General features: G+C 42.1%; 1 protein-coding gene and 1 pseudogene across 2 annotated transcripts in view; one reads left to right on the top strand and one right to left on the bottom strand.

The window, feature by feature from the left end:
• The window catches only part of LOC148373227 (proline-rich protein 12-like), a 58,824-nt gene that overhangs the window by 6,648 nt on the left and 31,251 nt on the right, over positions 1–20,925 (bottom strand). The window contains exons 11-16 of one of the 2 annotated variants that reach the window (XM_088336921.1): positions 20,200–20,864; positions 18,917–19,036; positions 11,194–11,291; positions 10,983–11,114; positions 7,930–8,025; positions 3,763–4,783 (exon numbers count right to left, since the gene is read on the bottom strand). In XM_088336921.1, coding sequence (XP_088193047.1) covers positions 4,781–4,783; positions 7,930–8,025; positions 10,983–11,114; positions 11,194–11,291; positions 18,917–19,036; positions 20,200–20,864 — 1,114 coding nt within the window. In that variant the 3' untranslated portion in view covers positions 3,763–4,780. Of the gene's footprint in view, positions 1–3,762; positions 4,784–7,929; positions 8,026–10,982; positions 11,115–11,193; positions 11,292–18,916; positions 19,037–20,199; positions 20,865–20,925 lie in introns of those variants that run through there. The other variant, XM_088336840.1, reaches the window with a different exon arrangement.
• LOC148373228 (U2 spliceosomal RNA) lies at positions 7,406–7,564 on the top strand (annotated as a pseudogene).

The following is a 20,925-nucleotide window of genomic DNA, read 5'->3' as shown; positions in this document are numbered from 1 at the left end:
GATCATATTTCAAGATCAGTGTTTCAAGACCCCTTTTTAACATCGGACTTTACCCAAGACCAACTGAATGATTGCATAAAGACTATGAAAAAAGGCAAATCACCCGGGGAGGACGAGCTCAACCTCGAATTTTACCGGACTTTTTGGGATATTTTAGCACCAGATCTGATTACTGTTTTTAACGAATGTTCCAGTCGAGACAACATGCCAGACAGTTTCAGAATAGGGATAGTTACTCTATTGCACAAAAAAGGAGACAAAATTGATTTAAAAAACTGGCGACCAATAACGCTTTTAAACGTGGACTGTAAAATTTTCAGCAAGCTTCTGGCAACACGAATGTCTGTAGTCTTGGGAGACTTGGTTGATCCGGACCAAACCTGTGCTATCGTGGGAAGGAAGATCAGTGACAGTCTCATGCTGATCCGTGACACCATTTGTTATGCGAGAGACAGAAACATGCGACTAGCGGTCCTAAACCTAGACTTTGAAAAAGCCTTTGATCGAGTCTCACACCAATACCTCTTCAGGGTATTAGAAAAATGTGGTTTTCCCCAAAAATACATCAAGTGGGTGGGGCTGCTATACCGAGACATTTACAGCAAATTCATGATTAACGGGAATTTATCAGGAGCAATCGAGATCAACTGCGGTGTGCGTCAAGGTTGCCCTATGTCTCCACTTCTCTATGTTCTTTGCATAGAACCTTTGGCACAAATGTTAAGAAAAGATAGATTTGTCGAAGGGATCAATATCCCAGGAAGTGGGGGACAAATTACCAAGTGTGTTTTGTACATGGATGATTTCAATATTTTATGTACTGACCGCGCATCCGTTGGAAGAGCCCTTGACTTGACTGACCTGTTTGGGGAGGCGTCTGGGTCAAGGCTAAATAGAGAAAAGTCACAAGTGAAGTTTTATGGAACGTGGAAAGAGACAGAAAAGGCAGGACTCCCACTGACGGTGTTAAAGACAGAACAGAAAATCTTAGGGATAAAATTCAATGCAGATGGAGGAGGCGAGACCAACTGGGATGACGTGACAAGGAAAGTTAAGCAAAGACTTGTTTTTTGGTCACTAAGAAAACTGACAATAGAGGGGAAGGTCCTAATCATCAAAGCGATCATCCTCCCACTGCTTTTATCAATCAGTTTAGTTTTTATGCCCAAAAGAAACGTGCTGTTACAACTGGACCGAGCCATCTTTCGCTTTGTCTGGGGCTCAAAGTGGGAAAGGATAAAAAGAGATACAATGAAAAAGAAAAAGGAAAAAGGGGGGAAAGGAGTGCCTGATCTACAGCTTTTCCTGGGAAGCAAATATGTCTCTCTCCACTTCCAAAACGCTGTGGGCCCACCCAACAACCCGAAAAGTCAAGCGATGACCCGGTTCTGGATGGGCTCATATTTGCGGAAGCTAAAGCTTGTACCAAACAATCGTTTGATTCCAGTTTCATTTAACTTGCCACCAACACATCTCTTTATTCGGGATTTTTTAAAGAAGTTTGATTTAGAAACACAAGAAAGTCACACTTTACAAAACCACAGGGCCCTTATTGCTATTGTGCAAGAGCGAGCAACAGTAAGTCTTGTGCGGGGGCTTGCGTTTGGCGAACCTACAACGGTTTGGCACAACGTGAATCATCCTGCCCTCCCAAACAGACTACGAGACTTGTCATGGATGGTGGCTCAAGAGGTTCTCCCAGTCAGAGCCGTAATGCACCACCGAGGAATGTCAGCGACTTCGACGTGCCCTCGACCTGGCTGTGGCGCCCAGGAGTCGGTGAGGCACCTTTTTTGTGAGTGCAGCGCTGCCGAGGACTTGTGGACAATGGCCGACCAACTAGGAAAATTCCCGGACTTGCCAGCAGGGGAGGTCCCTGATGCACAGTACGTGCTTTACGGGGTGAGTCGCTCGAGCAGGTCTCGGAACGACTTTGCCAGGGATTGGCTCACTCTCGCCGCCATCAAGGACGCCATCTGGACCTCTAGAAACCTGCTGGTATGGAGGTGCAGACAGATCCCCCCAGTGGCTGTGCTCCAAATGGCTGTAGATACCATACAATCTATGAGCGGCGGGCCTAGGACGCAGCCATAAAGAAGAATCGTCTGCACCCACCCGGAGTGGGGAACCGGGGCTACACTGTGGGGGTCCCGGCAGCAACGGCCTGGGTTGTGGAAAGTAGAAGTAAGAAGGGAGAGGACCGCAAAGAGGACTGGAGGATGCTGCTTGGGAGGGTGGGATGACAGAGCTATGCCCTTGCACAATAGTTTTGCCCTTTACACTTTGGTTAACTACTATTAAAAGATAATAACTCTGAAGTTGTTTGATTGATGTTGAAAATGTCAGAAAAAAGCGATAAAATGTCATATCGTCATGTCATGTTGTCAGATGTAGCGGGGTTGTGGGTGTGCTTGGTGGCTGTTGAGATTGTCGTATTTGTTTTGCTGCTGTTGGTGTCGGTGGATTTGTTCAGAACAAAAACAATCGACTTTGGCCTGGACGAATCTATTGACACTAAAAAAGATGTTATACAACGAAATTGTGAATACGCTTGATTGCTATTAAGATTTTAGAGAAGGGTTGTTCAAACCTTATATTGTGTTTGCTGTTAAACGTCATATTGAAATATAATATTGTGAAAGTGCTTGATTGCTGTTGAGATTGACAAGATTGTTTTCTGTTATTAGTGTCAATGAATTTGTTCAAACCATTAATTGCTGTTAAAAATGTTGAAAAAATTGTTAGAATGACATATTGTCAGATATAACGATATTGTGAATATGCTTAATTGCTGCTAAAATTATCGAGAAAAATTGTTCAAACCTCACATTGTTTATTTGCTGTTAATAGTGTCAATAAAATTGTTCAAACCAAAAAAACCTCGCACATCAAGTGTACACGTCATGACAAGACGAAACATGAGCATGAATTCAATGATGAGTCTGACATGGCAGAGACATTAAAACGCGTTGTGTCCGGATAGGGCAAACAAACACATCTGTCACTGCTACAAACGCCATCACTGAAGCAAGATTGTTTTCTGTTATTAGTGTCAATAAATTTGTTCAAACAATAAATTACTGTTAAAAATGTTGAAAAAACTGTAAAAATGTCATATTGTCAGATATAACGAAAATGTGAATATGCTTAATTACTGCTAAAATTGTCGAGAAAAATTGTTCAAACCTCACATTGTTTATTTGCTGTTAATAGTGTCAATAAAATTGTTCAAACAATAAATTACTGTTAAAAATGTTGAAAAAACTGTAAAAATGTCATATTGTCAGATATAACGAAAATGTGAATATGCTTAATTACTGCTAAAATTGTCGAGAAAAATTGTTCAAACCTCACATTGTTTATTTGCTGTTAATAGTGTCAATAAAATTGTTCAAACCAAAACCAAGCCATGACATTGCTTATTGAATGGCAGCACGGAAAACCATTTACTGATGGCGAATACATTAAAGGTGTGTGTTTCAAGTTTTGATAGTCTAAAATAAGATTTTATTGATGAATGGTGTGGTAGCTGTCCATATCCAGTGTTTGAAATAACGTCTGCCGGGGAGTGCATATTTTACGTCGGGCGTATAACTTTCTCGAGAAAGAAAAAAAAAAGCCTCTTTTCAAATCAAACGTTTGCTTTATTCCAATTTTGAGCGTTATAAGGTGGCACATTTGCATATAAATTTCTAAAGTTGTGAAGGATATGTCAGATTGTGCAGTTTCCTTATGCGTGAGAAGATAAGCAGGACATTGTGGTTCAGCCTTTAAGCATATTTATTCCTCAACAGCAAGCAAAACAAGAACACGACTCCATTCAATACAACATGGCAATCGACAATAGCAAAACAAAATATGGTGCGTGCGTAATGACGTCACACAATGGAAAACGTCTTACCGCAATATCACGAGTAAAAGCGCTAGTAAATTGACAAATCTTAACAAAAGTAGACGCACAGAGAACACAAGAAAAATTGAGAAGTGGTTAGGAATCAAGCCAAAACCTCAGCCCCAGAATAAATATTCCAAGGAAAAAATTTTTATAACGCTACAAAACGTAAACATACATTAAAAGCATCGTGGAAAGAGGAGTTCACGTGGCTTGTAGCAGACGACACAACGCAAACATTGCATGAATGAAGATGAGTAAACATAGGTACATACTGATGGCAGATGGAAAACAGTGATGTCATATCCATGCAATGAATGTTGTAAGTAGATTGATAATAAACATAATTTTTGTGTTGTTCTGTTATATATTCTGATTATCAATCCTTAATACTTTGCAACGTTGTTTTTTTTTTTGCGATGAGTCATCTTATTGTGTTTCAAGTTGTGAAAAATGGGGCAGGCAACTTTGTGGCTGGGCAGGCAACCTTTCAGAGTTGTCTGCCCGGGTGTCCGGTAACTTTTTGTCACGAGTTTCAGACACTGCCATATCACTTGATTTTGATTGTAGTTCATTGTTGATGAAGAATAGTTGAAGTCATGGATGTCTACAGGCCTTTCCACATGTTACTCACAGTAATTTTTAGTTTGTTGATTAACAAGAATAGTGGAAGATAAATTGGTCAGTTATAAAATTTCAATGTATATCCATGTTGTATCTTCGAACTGGTGTAAAATGACAGCTCTGTTGGATATAAAAAAATTGTTGTGCGAGTCATTAATCTTGGTGTGGCACACTAATTTACAAGAAAATTTGAAAGCAGCACTCCACATCAAAGAGGTTGCTGACCCCTGGTCTATAATGTCAGTAACGTCGTATGTGGAGGTATCACTGAAAAACAAAATAACAAAATCTATTAGACATTTTTGGAATCATTTCTCAATTCTACTCATCGATACAGATATACTGACGTGTTGTGGCACTAAGCCGTCACCTGGCAGATATTGTAGTCGTCAGGCATTGTAGGAAATGTAGTTTTTGGTCAAAGCACTTTTTTGACCGGTTTCTTTTTTGACGCTCAGACAATTTAAGCTCTCGCACGCCACATTAAAACTATTTCAGCGTTATCGCGTGTTTTGGAAGCTAATGTTTTACACGGTTGGGTTCCCTGGACTCTAGTGAATGTAACCAGACCATGATTAAGGGGAATCCTTTCCCGAGTAGAATATTACAATACTTTTGAGTGAATTATACCAGCTAGTGTAGAATATAGTGCACTCTTGAAGTCAAGATCAGCGACAGTCTCATGCTGATCCGTGACACCATTTGTTATGCAAGAGACAGAAACATGCGACTAGCGGTCCTAAACCTAGACTTCGAAAAAGCCTTTGATCGAGTCTCGCAGGGTATTGCAAAAATGTGGTTTTCCCCAAAAATACATCAAGTGGGTAGGACTGCTATACCGAGACATCTACAGCAAATTCATGATTAACGGGAATTTATCGGAAGCAATCGAGATCAACTGCGGTGTACGTCAAGGTTGCCCTATGTCTCCCCTTCTCTATGTTCTTTGCATTGAACCTTTGGCACAAATGTTAAGAAAAGATAGATTTGTCGAAGGCATCAATATCCCAGGAAGTGGGGGACAAATTACCAAGTGTGTTTTGTACATGGATGATTTTAATATTTTGTGTACTGACCGCGCATCTGTTGAAAGAGCCCTTGACTTGACTGACCTGTTTGGGAGGGCGTCTGGGTCAAGGCTAAATAGAGAAAAATCACAAGTGAAGTTTTATGGAATGTGGAAAGAGACAGAAAAGGCAGGACTCCCGCTGACGGTGTTAAAGACAGACCAGAAAATCCTAGGGATAAAATTCAATGCGGATGGAGGAGGCGAGACCAACTGGGATGACGTGACAAGGAAAGTTAAGCAAAAACTTGTTTTTTGGTCACTGAGAAAACTGACAATAGAGGGGAAGGTCCTAATCATCAAAGCGATCATCCTCCCAATGCTTTTGTCAATCAGTTTAATTTTTATGCCTAAAAGAAACGTGCTGTTACAACTGGACCGAGCCATCTTTCGCTTTGTCTGGGGCTCAAAGTGGGAAAGGATAAAAAGAGATACAATGAAAAAGAAAAAGGAAAAAGGGGGCAAAGGAGTGCCTGACCTCCAGCTTTTCCTGGGAAGCAAATATGTCTCTCTCCACTTCCAAAACGCTGTGGGCCCACCCAACAACCCGAAAAGTCAAGGAATGACCCGGTCTTGGATGGGCTCATATTTGCGGAAGCTAAAGCTTGTACCAGACAATCGTTTGATTCCAGTTTCGTTTAACTTGCCACCAACACATCTCTTTATTCTGGATTTTTTGAAGAAGTTTGATTTGGAAACACAAGAATGTCACACTTTACAAAACCACAGGGCCCTTATTGCTATTGTGCAAGAGCGAGCTACAGTAAGCCCTGTGCGGGGGCTTGCGTTTGGCGAATCCACAACGGTTTGGAGCAACGTCAATCATCCTGCCCTCCCAAACAGACTACGAGACTTGTCATGGATGGTGGCTCAAGAGGTTCTCCCAGTCAGAGCCGTAATGCACCACCGAGGAATGTCAGCGACTTCGACGTGCCCTCGACCTGGCTGTGGCGCCCAGGAGTCGGTGAGGCACCTTTTTTGTGAGTGCAGCGCTGCCCAGGTCTTGTGGACAATGGCCGAACAACTAGGAAAGTTCCCGGACTTGCCAGCAGGAGAGGTCCCTGATGCCCAGTACGTGCTTTACGGGGTGAGTCGGTCGAGGAGGCCTCGGAACGACTTTGCCAGGGACTGGCTCACTCTCGCCGCCATCAAGGACGCCATCTGGACCTCCAGAAACCTGCTGGTATGGAGGTGCAGGCAGATCCCCCCCGTGGCTGTGCTCCAAATGGCTGCAGATACCATACAATCTGCGAGCGGCGGGCCTAGGACGCAGCCATAAAGAAGACTCGTCTGCACCCACCCGGAGGGGGGAGCCGGAGCTACACTGTGGGAGTCCCGGCAGCAACGGCCTGGGTTGTGGAACCCAGAAGGGAGAGGACCCACACAGAGGACTGGAAGAATGCTGCTTGGGAGGGTGGGAATGCAGAGCTATGCCCTTGCACAATAGTATTGCCTTTTACACGCTGGTTAACTACTGTTAAAAGAAAATAACTCTGAAATTGTTTAATTGATGTTGAAAATGTCAGGAAAAAATGTTAAAACGTCATATCGTCACGTCATATTGTCAGATATAAAAAAATTGTGAATATGCTTGATGGCTGTGTTTTGCTGCTGTTGGTGTCGGTGGATTTGTTCAGACCGAGGACAATCGACTTTGGCCTGGACGGATCTATTGACACTAACAAAGATGTTATATAATGAAATTGTGAATATGTTTGATTTTCGAGAAGGTTTGTTCAAACCTCACTTTGTGTTTGCTGTTAAAAACGTAATATTGGAATATAATATTGTGAATGTGCTTAATTGCTGTTGAGATTGTCATGATTGTTTTCTGTTTTTAGTGTCAATAAATTTGTTCAAACCAAAATTTGTTCAAACCACTATCTTTGATTTTTGCATTTCGGAGATGGAATATGAGCTTGCTCTGTCCACTCCACGCATCGGCCCGGTATTGCAGTACCTCCGGGAAAGGTGCATTCGCAATGATCGCAGCAAGGCTTTAGGGCTAGGACCTTAGCTTGGCCTTTTGGCTGAGAGTAAGTGTCCCGGCTCCTAGGCTTTGTAGCGTATTATGAACTGACCGATAACGGATAATGGATAATGAATAACGAAGATAGAACAATAACCCTTAAAAACCCCACTGATCGTGATGTTGCTGTGAAGAGTACATTTGGAGATGGTCATCATTTCTTGAATGTCAAGAGTTTAAGCTTTCCAATTAATGTGGCATGATGTTTTTTGGTGATGGGTGACATCGTAAAGACATGACTTTGTGTCTCAACAGTCTGATGGCCCCTGTTTAGGGGTTAATTTGATTGAGCACAGAGAAGAAAGGCAGCAGTCTTACCTCCGTCTTGCAGTGCAGGAAAGTGTGATACTTATAGTGGTGAAGGGAATGATACAGGCTGAAGATACGGCACGTTTCAATAGAGAGCTTCAGATCCTGAAAATCAATTAGAAAAGAATAAAGACAGATTATTTTCATACAGTGTAAAGAAAAAGAAATCCAAATCCTGTACTGATAACATGAAAAAAACCCACTCACAACCGCGCACAAGTGGGAAATAAATAACTTGACGGGTCTTTAAAGCACGGGTGTCAAACATGCAGCCTGCCAGCCAGATCAGGCCCGCTAAGGGTTTTAATCTGGCCCGACAGGACAACACCCAGCTGCAGTTTAATATACAGTGCATCCGGAAAGTATTCACAGCGCTTCACTTTTTCCACATTTTGTTATGTTACAGCCTCATTCCAAATTGTATTAATTCAATCTCTTATCTCAAAATTCTACAAAAAATACTCCATTATGACAATGTGAAAAAGTTTTTTTTTTACTTGTTTTGAATTTATTAAAAATAGAAAACTAAGAAATCACATTTACATAAGTATTCACAGCCTTTGCAATGAAGCTCAAAATTGAGCTCAGGTGCATCTTTTTTCCACTGATCATCCTTGAGATCTTTCTACAGCTTAATTGGAGTCCACCTGCAGTAAATTAAGTTGATTGGACATGATTTGGAAAGGACACCTGTCTATATAAGGTCCCACAGTTGAGTGTACATGTCAGAGCACAAACACCAAGCATGAAGTCAAAAGAACTGTCTGTAGACCTGCGAGACAGGATTGTCTTGAGGCACAAATCTGGGGAAGGATACAGAAAAATGTCTGCTGCTTTGAAGGTCCCAATGAGCACAGTGGCCTCCATTATTTGTAAATGGAAGACATTTGTAACCACCACGACTCTTCCTAGAGCTGGCCGGCATTCTAAACTGAGCGATCGGGGAAGAAGGGCCTTAGTCAGGGAGGTGACCAAGAACCCGATGGTCACTCTGTCAGAGCTCCAGCGTTCCTCTGTGGAGAGAGGAGAGCCTTCCAGAAGGACAACCATCTCTGCAGCAATCCACCAATCAGGCCTGTATGGTAGAGTGGCCAGACGAAAGCCACTCCTTAGTAAAAGGAACATGAAAGCCCGTCTGAAATTTGCCAAAAAGCACCTGAATGACTCTCAGACCATGAGAAACAAAATTCTCTGGTCCGATGAGACAAAGATTTAACTCTTTGGTGTGAATGCCAGGCGCCATGTTTGGAGGAAACCAGGCACCGCTCATCACCAGGCCAATACCATCCCTACAGTGAAGCATGGTGGTGGCAGCATCATGCTGTGGGGATGTTTTTCAGCAGCAGGAACTGGCAGACTAGTCAGGATAGAAGGAAAAATGAATGCAGCAATATATAGAGATATCCTGGATGAAAACCTGCTTCAGAGCGCTCTTGACCTCAGGCTGGGGCGAAGGTTCATTTTTCAGCAGGACAACGACCCAAAGCACACAGCCAAGATCTCAAAAGATTGGCTTCAGAACCACTCCGTGAATTTCCTGGAGTGGCCCAGCCAGAGTCCAGACTTGAACCCGATCGAACATCTCTCGAGAGATCTGAAAATGGCTGTGCACAAACGTCTCCCATCCAACCTGATTGAGCTTGAGACTTATTACAAAGAAGAATGGACAAAACTGCCTAAAGATAGGTGTGCTAAACTTGTGGGATCATATTCAAAAAGACTTGAGGCTGTATTTTTGCTGCCAAAGGTGGATCAACAAAGTATTAAGCATTTTCTCTCTTTCTTTGTCTAACTTCCACTTTCCACTTACGGACAGACTGAAGAGATCTTTTCTTCCTCATGCCATGAGGCTCTTTAACTCCACCCGGCAGAGTAAAGGCCCACATTAAACCACACCACCTACATTGGATATTACCGAATCTTACTGCAATATGTATTCTGTGTAGCACTATTTAGTTACTCTATATAACACGCTACAGTGGGCATTTGCACGTCACACTGGGTATTTGTATATTGTATTCTTTTGGCTTTATTATTGTACTGTTCTCAGCTCAGGGATGCTGCTGGAAATGTGAATTTCCCTTAGGGGATGAATAAAGTATCTATCTATCTATCTATCTATCTATCTATCTATCTATCTATCTATCTAACTTTTCCCTTTATTCCCTCTCTTTTCTTAATTTCATTTTATTTCATTTTGTTAATTCATTTCAGGCAGTTATATTCTCTGTGTACACATGTAAATATAACCTAAATCATAACAGAATACGTGAAAGAGAGTTGGAAAAAAACTTATTAAATCCCACCCCATTTCCCTAATGTGCAATTCAAATTAAATTTCTTGCCACTTTTTGTTGAACTGATATTCCCAGCACGTGCGAAACCAGTTTTTACAGCTCACAGGCAACCCATATACAGCAAACAATATTTTTTGTAACTGAAGAAAACATTCATAACTGTGTTATTACAGGTAACAGACCAAGTATAATAATTATTTCTCTCTCTCTATCTGTTTCTCTCTCTCTCTCTCTCCTATCTCCCTTGATTTCCCTATATCGCTGCCTCTCTTTCTCTCTCTAGGTCTCTCTCTCTCTTGTGCTCGCTCTATTTCTCTCTCATGTTCCTCTTTTTCTCTTTTGTTCTCTCTCTTGTTCTCACATGCTCTCTCTTTCTCACTCTTGTGTTCTCTCTCTCTCTCTTCTTTTCTCTTCCTTGTTCGCTCTCTTCTTTCACTCTCCGTTCTCTCCCCGGGCAAAAAAGAAAAATAACATAATAATTGTTTGAGAACTGCGGAATCCCTGTATTGGACCTTTTCTTGTGGAAAGGCTGTTATGGCCCAACCTCACCCAGACCTTAACTTCAGTGGCCCCACTTTTAATTGCGTTTGAGACCCCTGATATATATGATCTCTTGATCTCATTGTGTGGAAGATCTCTAATGTAAATCTAAATAATACTCAGTGCTTTTGTGTTACGGTGCAAGCTATCTGCCGGTGTAGAAATCTCAAAGCTCCATTAAACATATCAGAGAGATGAAGTTGTCATGACGGTAGTGACACTCACTTGTTGCTTTGGAATGCTCCTCCTGCTGCGATTGAGAGTCTTGCGGTTGTAGCCCTCACCACAGAGCCGAACTTTAACACATCCGGATTCAAACTGGTCTGCTGTGAACTTAGGGAATATATGAAGAGCCTCCTGTTGGGCAAGAGAGACACAGGATAAAAGTAGAACCTCTAATTTCGCACCTCCTCCGGTTGCCCATCAGGTGATTTACCTGGTGTTGAGAACTCATGGTTATGCTTCTCAGCAACTTTTTCTTCTGCTCATTAAGCAGACTGTCAATCGCTCTCATAGGCGGCAGGTACAGCTCATCTAAGTGATTCAAAAAGATGAGTTTATTCCTAATTCAAAATTACATTTTAATGCACTTTATCGAGTCATTGATGGCCCCTTTGCACGATGGTCCTCATTGTTTGCAGGCCCAACGATCTACCACTCAGTAACAAGATACCGTCTCGGCAGCAGATGCCGCCATTGGATTGGATTTATGGGCGCTTATCATGATATACAGTGAAGAGGTCAACCATTTATTGTGCAATCTAATCCCACTTGAAATTATTAGAGAGGGCTGTATTTGTCAACATAGGTAAACCTCAACCATTAGTGATAGGACATGGAAAAACGCAAAAAATCACATTATTTGATTTCTAAAGAATTGATTTCCAAATTACAGTGGAAAATAAGTATTTGGTCACTAACAAACACCAAGATTTCTGGCTGTCAAAGAGGTCTAACTTTTACTAACGAGGTCGAACGAAGGTCCACTCATTACCTGTATTAATGGCATTTCTTTTAACTTATTATCTGTATGAAATATACTTTTCCACAACCTCAGTCAGTCACACTCCAAACTCCTCTATGGCCAAGACCAAAGAGCTGTCGAAGGACACCAGAGACAAAATTGTAGAAGGGGTTTCCAACCTTTTTTTGAAGCTAAGAGTTACGTTTCGCTACTTTTTAGCGCAAAGGGCACCCACTTTGATACTAATTTTTTAAATAATAACTTATCTTACACTGCTTTCTATGATGTTACTATATTATTACCAGTTTATTATTGGAAGAAGAAATAAGACAGAGAGAAAAAAGACCAAAAGATAAAAGGAGAAATAGAGAGAGAGAGGGGGAGAGAGAGAGGGAGAGAGAAAGGGAGAGAGAGAGAAAGAAGAGGGGGAATAAAGAGTAAGAAAAAGAATAAGAGAAAGAAATGGAAGAGTGAGAGTAAGAGAGAGAAATAGAATAATACAAAAATGAAAGAAAGGGAGGAAAAGATGAAAAAGAGAATAAGAGAAGAAAATAAAAAGAAAGAAAGGGAAGATGACCGAGAGAAAGAGAGACAGTGATATGGGGAAAGAGAGAGAAAAAAGAGTGAGAAGAAAAGAGATAAAGAAAGTAAAAAAGAGGGGTTGATAAAAAGAAAAAGAAAAAGAAAGAAAGAAAAAAAGAAAGAAAGAGAGAAAGAAAGAAAGGAAAAAGGGAAGATGAGAATGAAAATAAAAAGAAAGCGGCAGATAAATAATGAAGACGATGAAGAGAAAAGAAAGAGAGGAAGACAAAAAGAAAAAGAACAAGAGAGAGATTGAGAGAAAGAGAGAAAGATGGAGTAGAACATTATACCCACTGCGAAGCATCATACTTTGGGGCTGTCTTTCTGCAAAGGGAACAGGACGACTGATCTGTGTGTTATCTTTCTCCAACCAATTTCAAGCTGTGAGCTACTTTTTGTAACTAAGGAGTGCAAAGGGCACCCACTTTGATATGCATTTATAAAATAACAACTTATAATGTTCTTACTATGTTATTATTGTAAGTGTCTAATCGGGACAGGTTCCTCAAATCATCCCACACCTGTCCCTGATTGGCCTCACGTTTCATAAAGACATTTTGGACAGCACTCTGTGTCGGGTGATTTTCATTTTCCACCCTAAAGATCACCATCACGTTTTTTACCAGCTTCATCTTGATTTGCGAGGTTTGTTTCTGGTTCTGACAGTTTTGTTGGTTTTTTTTTTCTGTTGTTTTTTTTAAAACCTTTCCTTGCTACTTTTTTTTTATTGAATTTGTTATTAAATGTCATCTGTTTTGGAACATTTTGTCTTTTCCTGCTTCCTTCGTTTGGGTTCACTGCAAAATCACAACAGTTACTATTTTATTACGTGGTTAATTATTAAAAAGTGGGATAAATCGTCAACCATTAAAAACTATTTTACTAGAAAATCACAATGACCAAGCACTGGTGAGGTATTTTCAGTGCAGTAGTTTCAGTGAAGTCCTACTTAGTCCAACTTGAAAAGATATCCATCCAAATAGCCTCTTATGGCATCGCAGTTGGAGAAATCCTACACATAAGCACACGACTGGGAATCACATCGCCCTAATGGAGAACAACACGGGCTATTTTCTGGAGCATTTAAATATTAATAAATCTTTAGTCTGATATTAAAATGTATCACTATACATAACAATGCATATTTTTAAAAACAAGAGAACTGAAAATGAATTGTCCCCAAACATTTTGTTCTCACAAGATTTCATACCTGTCAACCTCCAGGGCTCCATGCCCTTACAAACTGTCGTATTTTCTCTTACAAAATACAAAATAATCTTACACCATATTTTTTTTCAAGCGTGTTTATTTATGTAGTTTAGCATGTATATTGTACATGTGTTTCGTTATATCATATATATTGTTAATGAACATTTTGTTGTGAGATACTGAGTTGCTCGACATGAATGAGGTTTATTATAAAAAAAGTTCAAAAATGAAGTAGCTTGGACGTTCACCGTAGAAGGAAAAAATACATGCAAATATAATTAAATAGAATAATATATTTTCTTATTCAAATTGTTAATTCATTTTTTGCATTAAATTATTGCTTGTAATATACTGATTAAAGAGATAACCACAAACCAGTCTTTTTTCATTTTCTCCTTTTATACATCCTTTTTTTCTTAAGTTATTTATACAACACAATAATTCGTAATATAATGCACCAAAGCAAGTGAGCCGTTTGAGAGCCGGTTCTCTTTAATGAGTTGAGCCGAAAAAGAGACGGACTTCCTTTCACGACACAACTCGAACTCGTTTGACTTGATTGATTTGGCGTTTCGTGATAGTCGGTGGTACCCATAATTGACAAATTTGCTTTTTTTCCGTACAGATTTTCTTGTATGTCGTACACGTCTTAAAATGAACAATAAACGTACTTTGTACGGCAAAAACGTACCGGTTGACAGGTATGAGATTTTTCTTCCCTTGAAAATGGCCGTGCGACCAAATCTTTGTTGTCATCTCTTTCAGCCATAGTGGGTTAAAATGGGTAACATGACAAATTTTTAACATTTTTAACTTAAAATAATCAATGATGTAGCCCTGTTGATCTGCATGGTGCTGTTTTCACTTAACTCAAATGAGTTTTAAATGCTTTGGCTGGTGTTTTGGGGGCGTTTTGTGGGTTTTTAATCATAAAGGGACTCAACAGTGAAAACACATTATTTAATGAGCTACCATATAAAGGATTCTTAATGATGTACAGGCCAAACGGGGTCTGTTGGTATGACACTGTGACTTTTACATATTGGACTGTATAAGCATCGGTCAGATAGTTAGCTAGCATCCACCTTTTACCCACTTCTATCATTAAGTATTGTGGTAATAACATTACAAGTGAGGTGTTTGCATTTTAGTCCAATAGCCCCGACGGATCACCACCTTATCGTGGTGGGGCACTTTGTGCGTCTCAATGACCCCTAAGCTATGTCGGCGGGAGTCTCGTACTCCTGGCAGGGTCACCCAAGCCGAACAGGTCGAAGGGTAGAGTCCAGACTAAGAGTGATCCCAAAAGCTGGTGGCGGCACGCTTTGAGGCGGTTTCCCACAGACCTGGATCCCGGCAGCCGCCTGCAGTTGTAGGAAGATGCCGGTCGTCTAGGGTCTCCCTTGCCACTGGAACCGTCTTCTCTACAATCAAGATAGTGGCGTTGGGGAAAGCGCACCCCTTACGCCACTTTAAAAACCATCATTGCGCAGGTATCTTCTTTTACCTGAGTCCCCGATCACAAAAGTCTGGCGGCGATGGAGTATCCAGTGACGGGAGCAGGTTTGAATGAGCTGGAAGCTCTTAGCTGGACCTCTGCACGTCAGCGGCACAGGGCAAGGGTCGTTAGCAGCTGGGATTGAGTGGCAGCTGTTTCCGGCAGACCCCTGTGCGTCTGAGCAGCACTATTTAGTGGCCGCACTGCTCACCCCAATTGGGGAAAGGCCTAGAAAAGGTGGCCTAAAGATTGCCCACTCAGCACAGTACCCGGACAGGAAACCGCGCCTGTCGGGACATTCCACTATGCGGTCGAAAAACAATAGCATTTAGAATTGCAGCATGGAACATAAGGACACTCCTGGATACCAGTCTGGACAGACCACAGCGCAGAACAGCACTCATTGCCAACGAGCTGAAGCGATATAATGTGGATGTGGCAGCGCTCAGCGAGACCAGACTCCTTGAGGAAGGCTCACTCAATGAAGAGGGGGAGGGTTATACATTCTTTTGGAAGGGATACCCTATGGGCGGACACCATCTTCACGGAGTTGGTTTTGCAATTAAGAACACCCTACTGCTGAAGCTCACAGAGTCACCAGTGGGTGTCAGTGAAAGACTAATGACTCTTCGCATCCCACTTGCAAAATGCAGACATGTCACATTAGTTAGTGCCTATGCACCAACACTGCCATCGAATGATGAAGAGAAGGATCGCTTCTACCAGGAACTCGATGACATCCTCAGTCACATCCCGAGGAATGACAAAATCATGCTGCTTGGTGATTTCAATGCAAGAGTCGGAAAGAACTTGCAAAACTGGGATGGTGTGATAGGTGCCCATGGCATTGGAAAAGTTAATTCCAATGGCATGAGACTTCTTAGTCTGTGCGCGGAACATAACCTTACCATCACAAACACCATCTTCCAACAAAAGAATAAATATAAGGCATCCTGGATGCATCCCAGGTCCAAACACTGGCATCTGATCGACTACGCGATCGTGAGGAGGGCTGACCTGAAGGACGTGCTCATTACAAGAGCTATGCGTGGGGCAGACTGTTGGACCGACCACCGCATGATTCTGACAAAGGTCAGAATGCATGTCCGGCCCCTAGCACGTCAGGGTGGTTCAAAGAGGAAGACACTCAACTGTGCCAAACTCTCCAGTAGCGACACCCTTGACAACTTCCGTTGCTCTCTAGCAGAGAGGCTGGCAAACATTGAGCAGCTGGTCATGTCAGAGGCTGGGATGGATGAGAAGTGGACCTATATATCTACCACCCTCTTTGACACTGCAGCCCAAACCGTTGGTTTTAAAACTAAAAAACACCAGGACTGGTTTGACCAGAATGCCGGAGAGATCTCAACCCTCCTGGACAGAATGCACAAGGCACACAGAGCCACCCTGAACAACCCACAATCTCAATTCCATAAAAAGCTATGGCAAGCCCTTCGTTCCGAGGCCCAGAGAACGCTCAGAAAACTGCAAAATGAGTGGTGGATCTCAAAAGCCAATGAAATCCAGTCTCACGCTGATAGAAGCGATATGCACAGTTTCTATGATGCAGTAAAAACCATCTATGGCCCCAGACACTGCTCACTGGCACCTGTTAGATCTGCTGATGGAACATCTCTAATCAAGGATCAGGCTATGATAGTGGAGCGGTGGGCTGAGCATTTCAACACCCTGCTCAACCAGCCCACCCCAGTGGACCCAACTGTCCTTTCAGAACTCCCTGAACATCCTAAATTGCCAGACCTCGACCTCCCGCCAACTTTCAATGAAATCCTGCATGCAGTCAAAACCCTGAAAAACAATAAATCCCCTGGACCTGACAACATCCCAGCTGAACTTCTCAAGGTAGGAGGCTACCTCTGTACACGGACACTGTTTCAATATATTTCAGAGGTGTGGAGACGAGAGTGTGTCCCGCAACTGTGGAAAGATGCGAACATTGTGACCAACTTTAAGAATAAAGGAGATAAATCCATCTGCTCCAACAGTAGGGGTATCTCTTTGTTGGCCACTGCTGGAAAGGTCCTTGCCAAGGTCATGCTCCGCAGACTCATCTCTAAAATATCAGAACGCGTCATCCCAGAGTCACAGTGTGGTTTTCGAAAGGACAGAGGAACAGTCGACATGATCTTTGTGACACGTCAGCTCCAAGAGAAATGCCGGGAGCAGCACAAGGACTTGTTCATCGCCTTTGTCGATCTTTCAAAGGCATTTGACACTGTGAACAGGGACCTACTGTGGCAAGTCCTGAAGAGATTTGGGTGTCCACCCAAGTTTCTCACCATTCTTGCACAGTTCCATTCAGGGATGACGGCCAGAGTGGTAGTTGGAAGACACAGCTCAGAGCCCTTTGGCGTCGAAACTGGAGTGAGGCAAGGCTGTGTGCTGGCTCCAGTTCTCTTCAACATCTTCCTCGTCTGTGTTACAACACTGCTACGTAGAAGGATGGAGGAGCAGGCTGGAGTTACCATCAACTTCAGGGCTGATGGTAACCTGTTTAACATCAGGAGGCTACAGGCAACTACTAAACTGACTTCAGAGACCATCATTGAGCTACAGTATGCTGATGACTGTGCCCTGGTTGCCCATACACCGGAGGCTCTGCAAAACATTCTCTCGGCAGCTGTAACTGCATACACCAGAATGGGACTGACGATCAACACCCAGAAGACAGAGGTACTCTGTCAGTCCAGTGCTGACCTCTTACCAAACCCAATAACCCTCACAGCAGCAGGGCAACACCTGCTCATGGTGCCCACCTTTAAATATCTGGGGAGCATAGTGTCTGACACCTGCTCATTGGATGATGAGATCCAGAGCCGTCTCAAGCAAGCATCAGCATCTTTCGGTCGACTAAGGATAAGGGTCTTTCAAAACAACAACCTTAGACTCCACACCAAAATGCTGGTCTACAGAGCTGTATGCATCACGACATTACTGTATGGATGTGAGGCATGGACTATCTACAGCCGCCATCTGAAGAGCCTCGAGACCTTCCATGTAAGATGTCTTCAGAAGATCCTTGGCATCACATGGAGGGACAGAGTGCCGCACACAGAGGTGTTGGAGAGGGCAGGCAGCTGCAGCATGGAATCCATTATGGCCCAACGCCAACTTAGGTGGCTGGGGCATGTTGTTCGAATGCCCAGCCACAGACTGCCACGCCGTATCCTCTATGGTCAGTTACATCTAGGCCAACGCAGTGCTGGTGGGCAGAAGAAGCGGTTCAAAGACCAAATGAAGAACATCCTGAAGAGATGTCGGATAAACCCCTCCTCACTGGAGGAACTTGCTTCCTGCCGAGACCTCTGGCGCTCCCACTGCTCACATGGAGTGGATTACATGGAGGAACAGCGCATGCAACACCGTGCAGCAAAGCGTGCAAAGAGACATGCTCGCCAGGCCACCCCTGCTCCCCCCAGCACCCCCTTCACATGCTCTGTCTGTAACCGCATCTGTGGATCCAGGATCGGACTCTTCAAACATCAGCAGACTCACAATTAAAAGAAGATGGTCATCATCGAATCGATGGACAACCCCAAGCAGCAGCAAGTCCAATAGCAACAATCGTTGTTTGTATACATAGTAATGAAGTAGGATGTAGTGTTTTTTTTAATTCTTCAGATATTTGTGTAGATAAACCAAGTGTCTGGCAAATGTTCTTTGTTGGTATGATATGCATGAAATTTCTTTTTGAACTGGACCAAACAGCTTGTTTTATCAGCGTTGCTTCAAATATACATGCCCCGCCCCATCTCGAATTTGAGGTTATATCGAATGGAACCGTACAGAGGAAATATGCACGAGTTGCGTTTTATCTCCGAGCCACAGGTAGTCGTGAAAAGAGCCATATCCGGCTCGCGGGCCATAGGTTCCGTGAATTCTCACCATCTGTGTCCTCAAGGGCTTGGATCATGTCAGGGTCAAGCGCCGTGCTGACCAACATCTCTACATAGCTCCGAAACATCTCTGGCGTGACCGGGGTGTTTAGGCCGACCCGCAAAGGTTCTGGAATTGAAAACACAAGTTCTGGATTCGGATACCTATCTGTTGCAAGGGTGGGCAACTAGTTGGAGTAGGGGGGCACATTGGGTTAAAACACTTGGTCAAGGTGCCAATCCTGGATACCTATCCAATTTTATCAATCGTGAATAAACACGCATACATCTAGTTGTTATATTTCTTTATAATGTTTTTTAAACAGATTTGTTTATTGAAATTGGTTTGGAAACATATATTAAGTCCCATCTCTTTCTCTTTCTCTCTCTCCCCCTCTCTCCCTCTCTCTCCCTCTCTCTCCCTCTATCTTTAGTAGTATTTCCGTCCTATTTTTGTTGTCTTTCCACAGTAGAATTTTTGAAAAATATCTATTTTTTTGTAGCATTATTGTAATTGTATTTTTGTAATATTTGAGTCGTAAATGTCCTATTGTAGTAATAGTATTTTTGTAATATTTCTGTAATAATATTTACTGTAGTGGTATTTTTGTAGTATTTCTTTTGTAATGTTTCTGTAGTAGTAATCTTGTAGGCCATATTGCTGTAGTATAGTGCTATTTTTGTAGTATTTTTGTACAAGTATTTCTATAGTACCATTCGTGTAGTATTTCTGCAGTAGTTTTTGGGAATATTTCCGTAGTAGTAGTTTTATAGTATAGTATTTTAGTCATAATATTTCTGATGTAGTAATTCTTTCCCATAGTATTACTGTAGTGCTATTTTTGGAGACTTTCTGTATAAGTATTTCCATCGTAAAATTTGGTAGTATTAAGCAGTAGTATTTTTGTCATATTTCTTCAGTATTTTTTAGTATTTCTGTTGTAGTAATTCTGTAATAGTATTTTAGTACTACTGTAGTAGTGTGTTTGTAGTATTTCTATGGTGGGTTTTTTTTCGGAAACGAAAACAAAGAAATGTATTAGGTCCCAGTTCTTAAGCACTCAATTTGATATCATGTAGTATTTTCTAGTATTTCTGTAATAGTATTTTTTAGCAGACAGACAAAGGGACAATGGGGACAAATTTGGCACCATTTCTTTACTACTTTATTTTCTAGAACATAACTATATCATTTTCATAATATTTTGAGTAATTTCTTTTCGCGGGCCACATGAAAAAGTATATGGCCTGCGGGCTGTAGATTTTACACTGCTGATCTAAAAAGATACTGACCGTCATCTTCACTGGGAGCAGATGAGTCCGATTCAGAGGAGGAGGACGGTATCTCCTTAATCCACGTTTTCCTCTTCTTGGGAGGAGGTTCTGTGTTGTCTCTGGTGTGGCAAAGCATCTTCTTCTTAACCCTTTTTCCCTCCTCGGCACTCAAACATTGAAACGGTTCTCTTCCGAACTCGTTTTCTCTCTCCTTTGGTCGTCTCTGTTCAGTTTCTGTCCCAGGTCTCCCTTTCCTTTGTTTGGCACTTTCCTTCTCCTCTTTTTCCTGTTTCTCAGTCTTAGTGCTGTGACCTTCCTTGTCTTGTTCCTCCTTCTCTTTCAGTTCCCTGCAGGCCTTCTCTTTCCCTTTTTGTTCATTTATCTCCTTGTCTTTTTGCTCGCTCTCTTTCTGCCCCCTTTTTTTTCTCTCACTTTGCTCTTCTTTTTCCATATTACTCTTTTCTTCCCTCTCTTTTTCCCTTTTCTCCTGTTTCTCCTTTTTTTCCCTCTCCAACTTTTCCTTCTGCTCTCGTTCTCTTTTTTCTTTTTGCTCCCTTTCCTTTTTCTCCTTTAGATCCCTTTCCTTCCTTTCCTTAGGTCTCTCCTTTTCCTTATGGTCTCTCTCCACCCAAATAGGGGTCAGATTGTGAGCGCTGGGAAACTGTTTTGGTAGAGAATGGCGCCTGTCAGTAAGAGAATAAAAACAGACAGACGGACTGAAAAAATCTGGCAAGTAGATTATTC

The sequence above is a fragment of the Urocampus carinirostris genome, chromosome 1 (assembly GCF_059441175.1).
Source record: "Urocampus carinirostris isolate Australia breed hairy pipefish chromosome 1, RoL_Ucar_1.0, whole genome shotgun sequence".
NCBI classification, from domain to species: domain Eukaryota; kingdom Metazoa; phylum Chordata; class Actinopteri; order Syngnathiformes; family Syngnathidae; genus Urocampus; species Urocampus carinirostris.
This window is presented reverse-complemented; position numbering and strand designations above follow the sequence as displayed.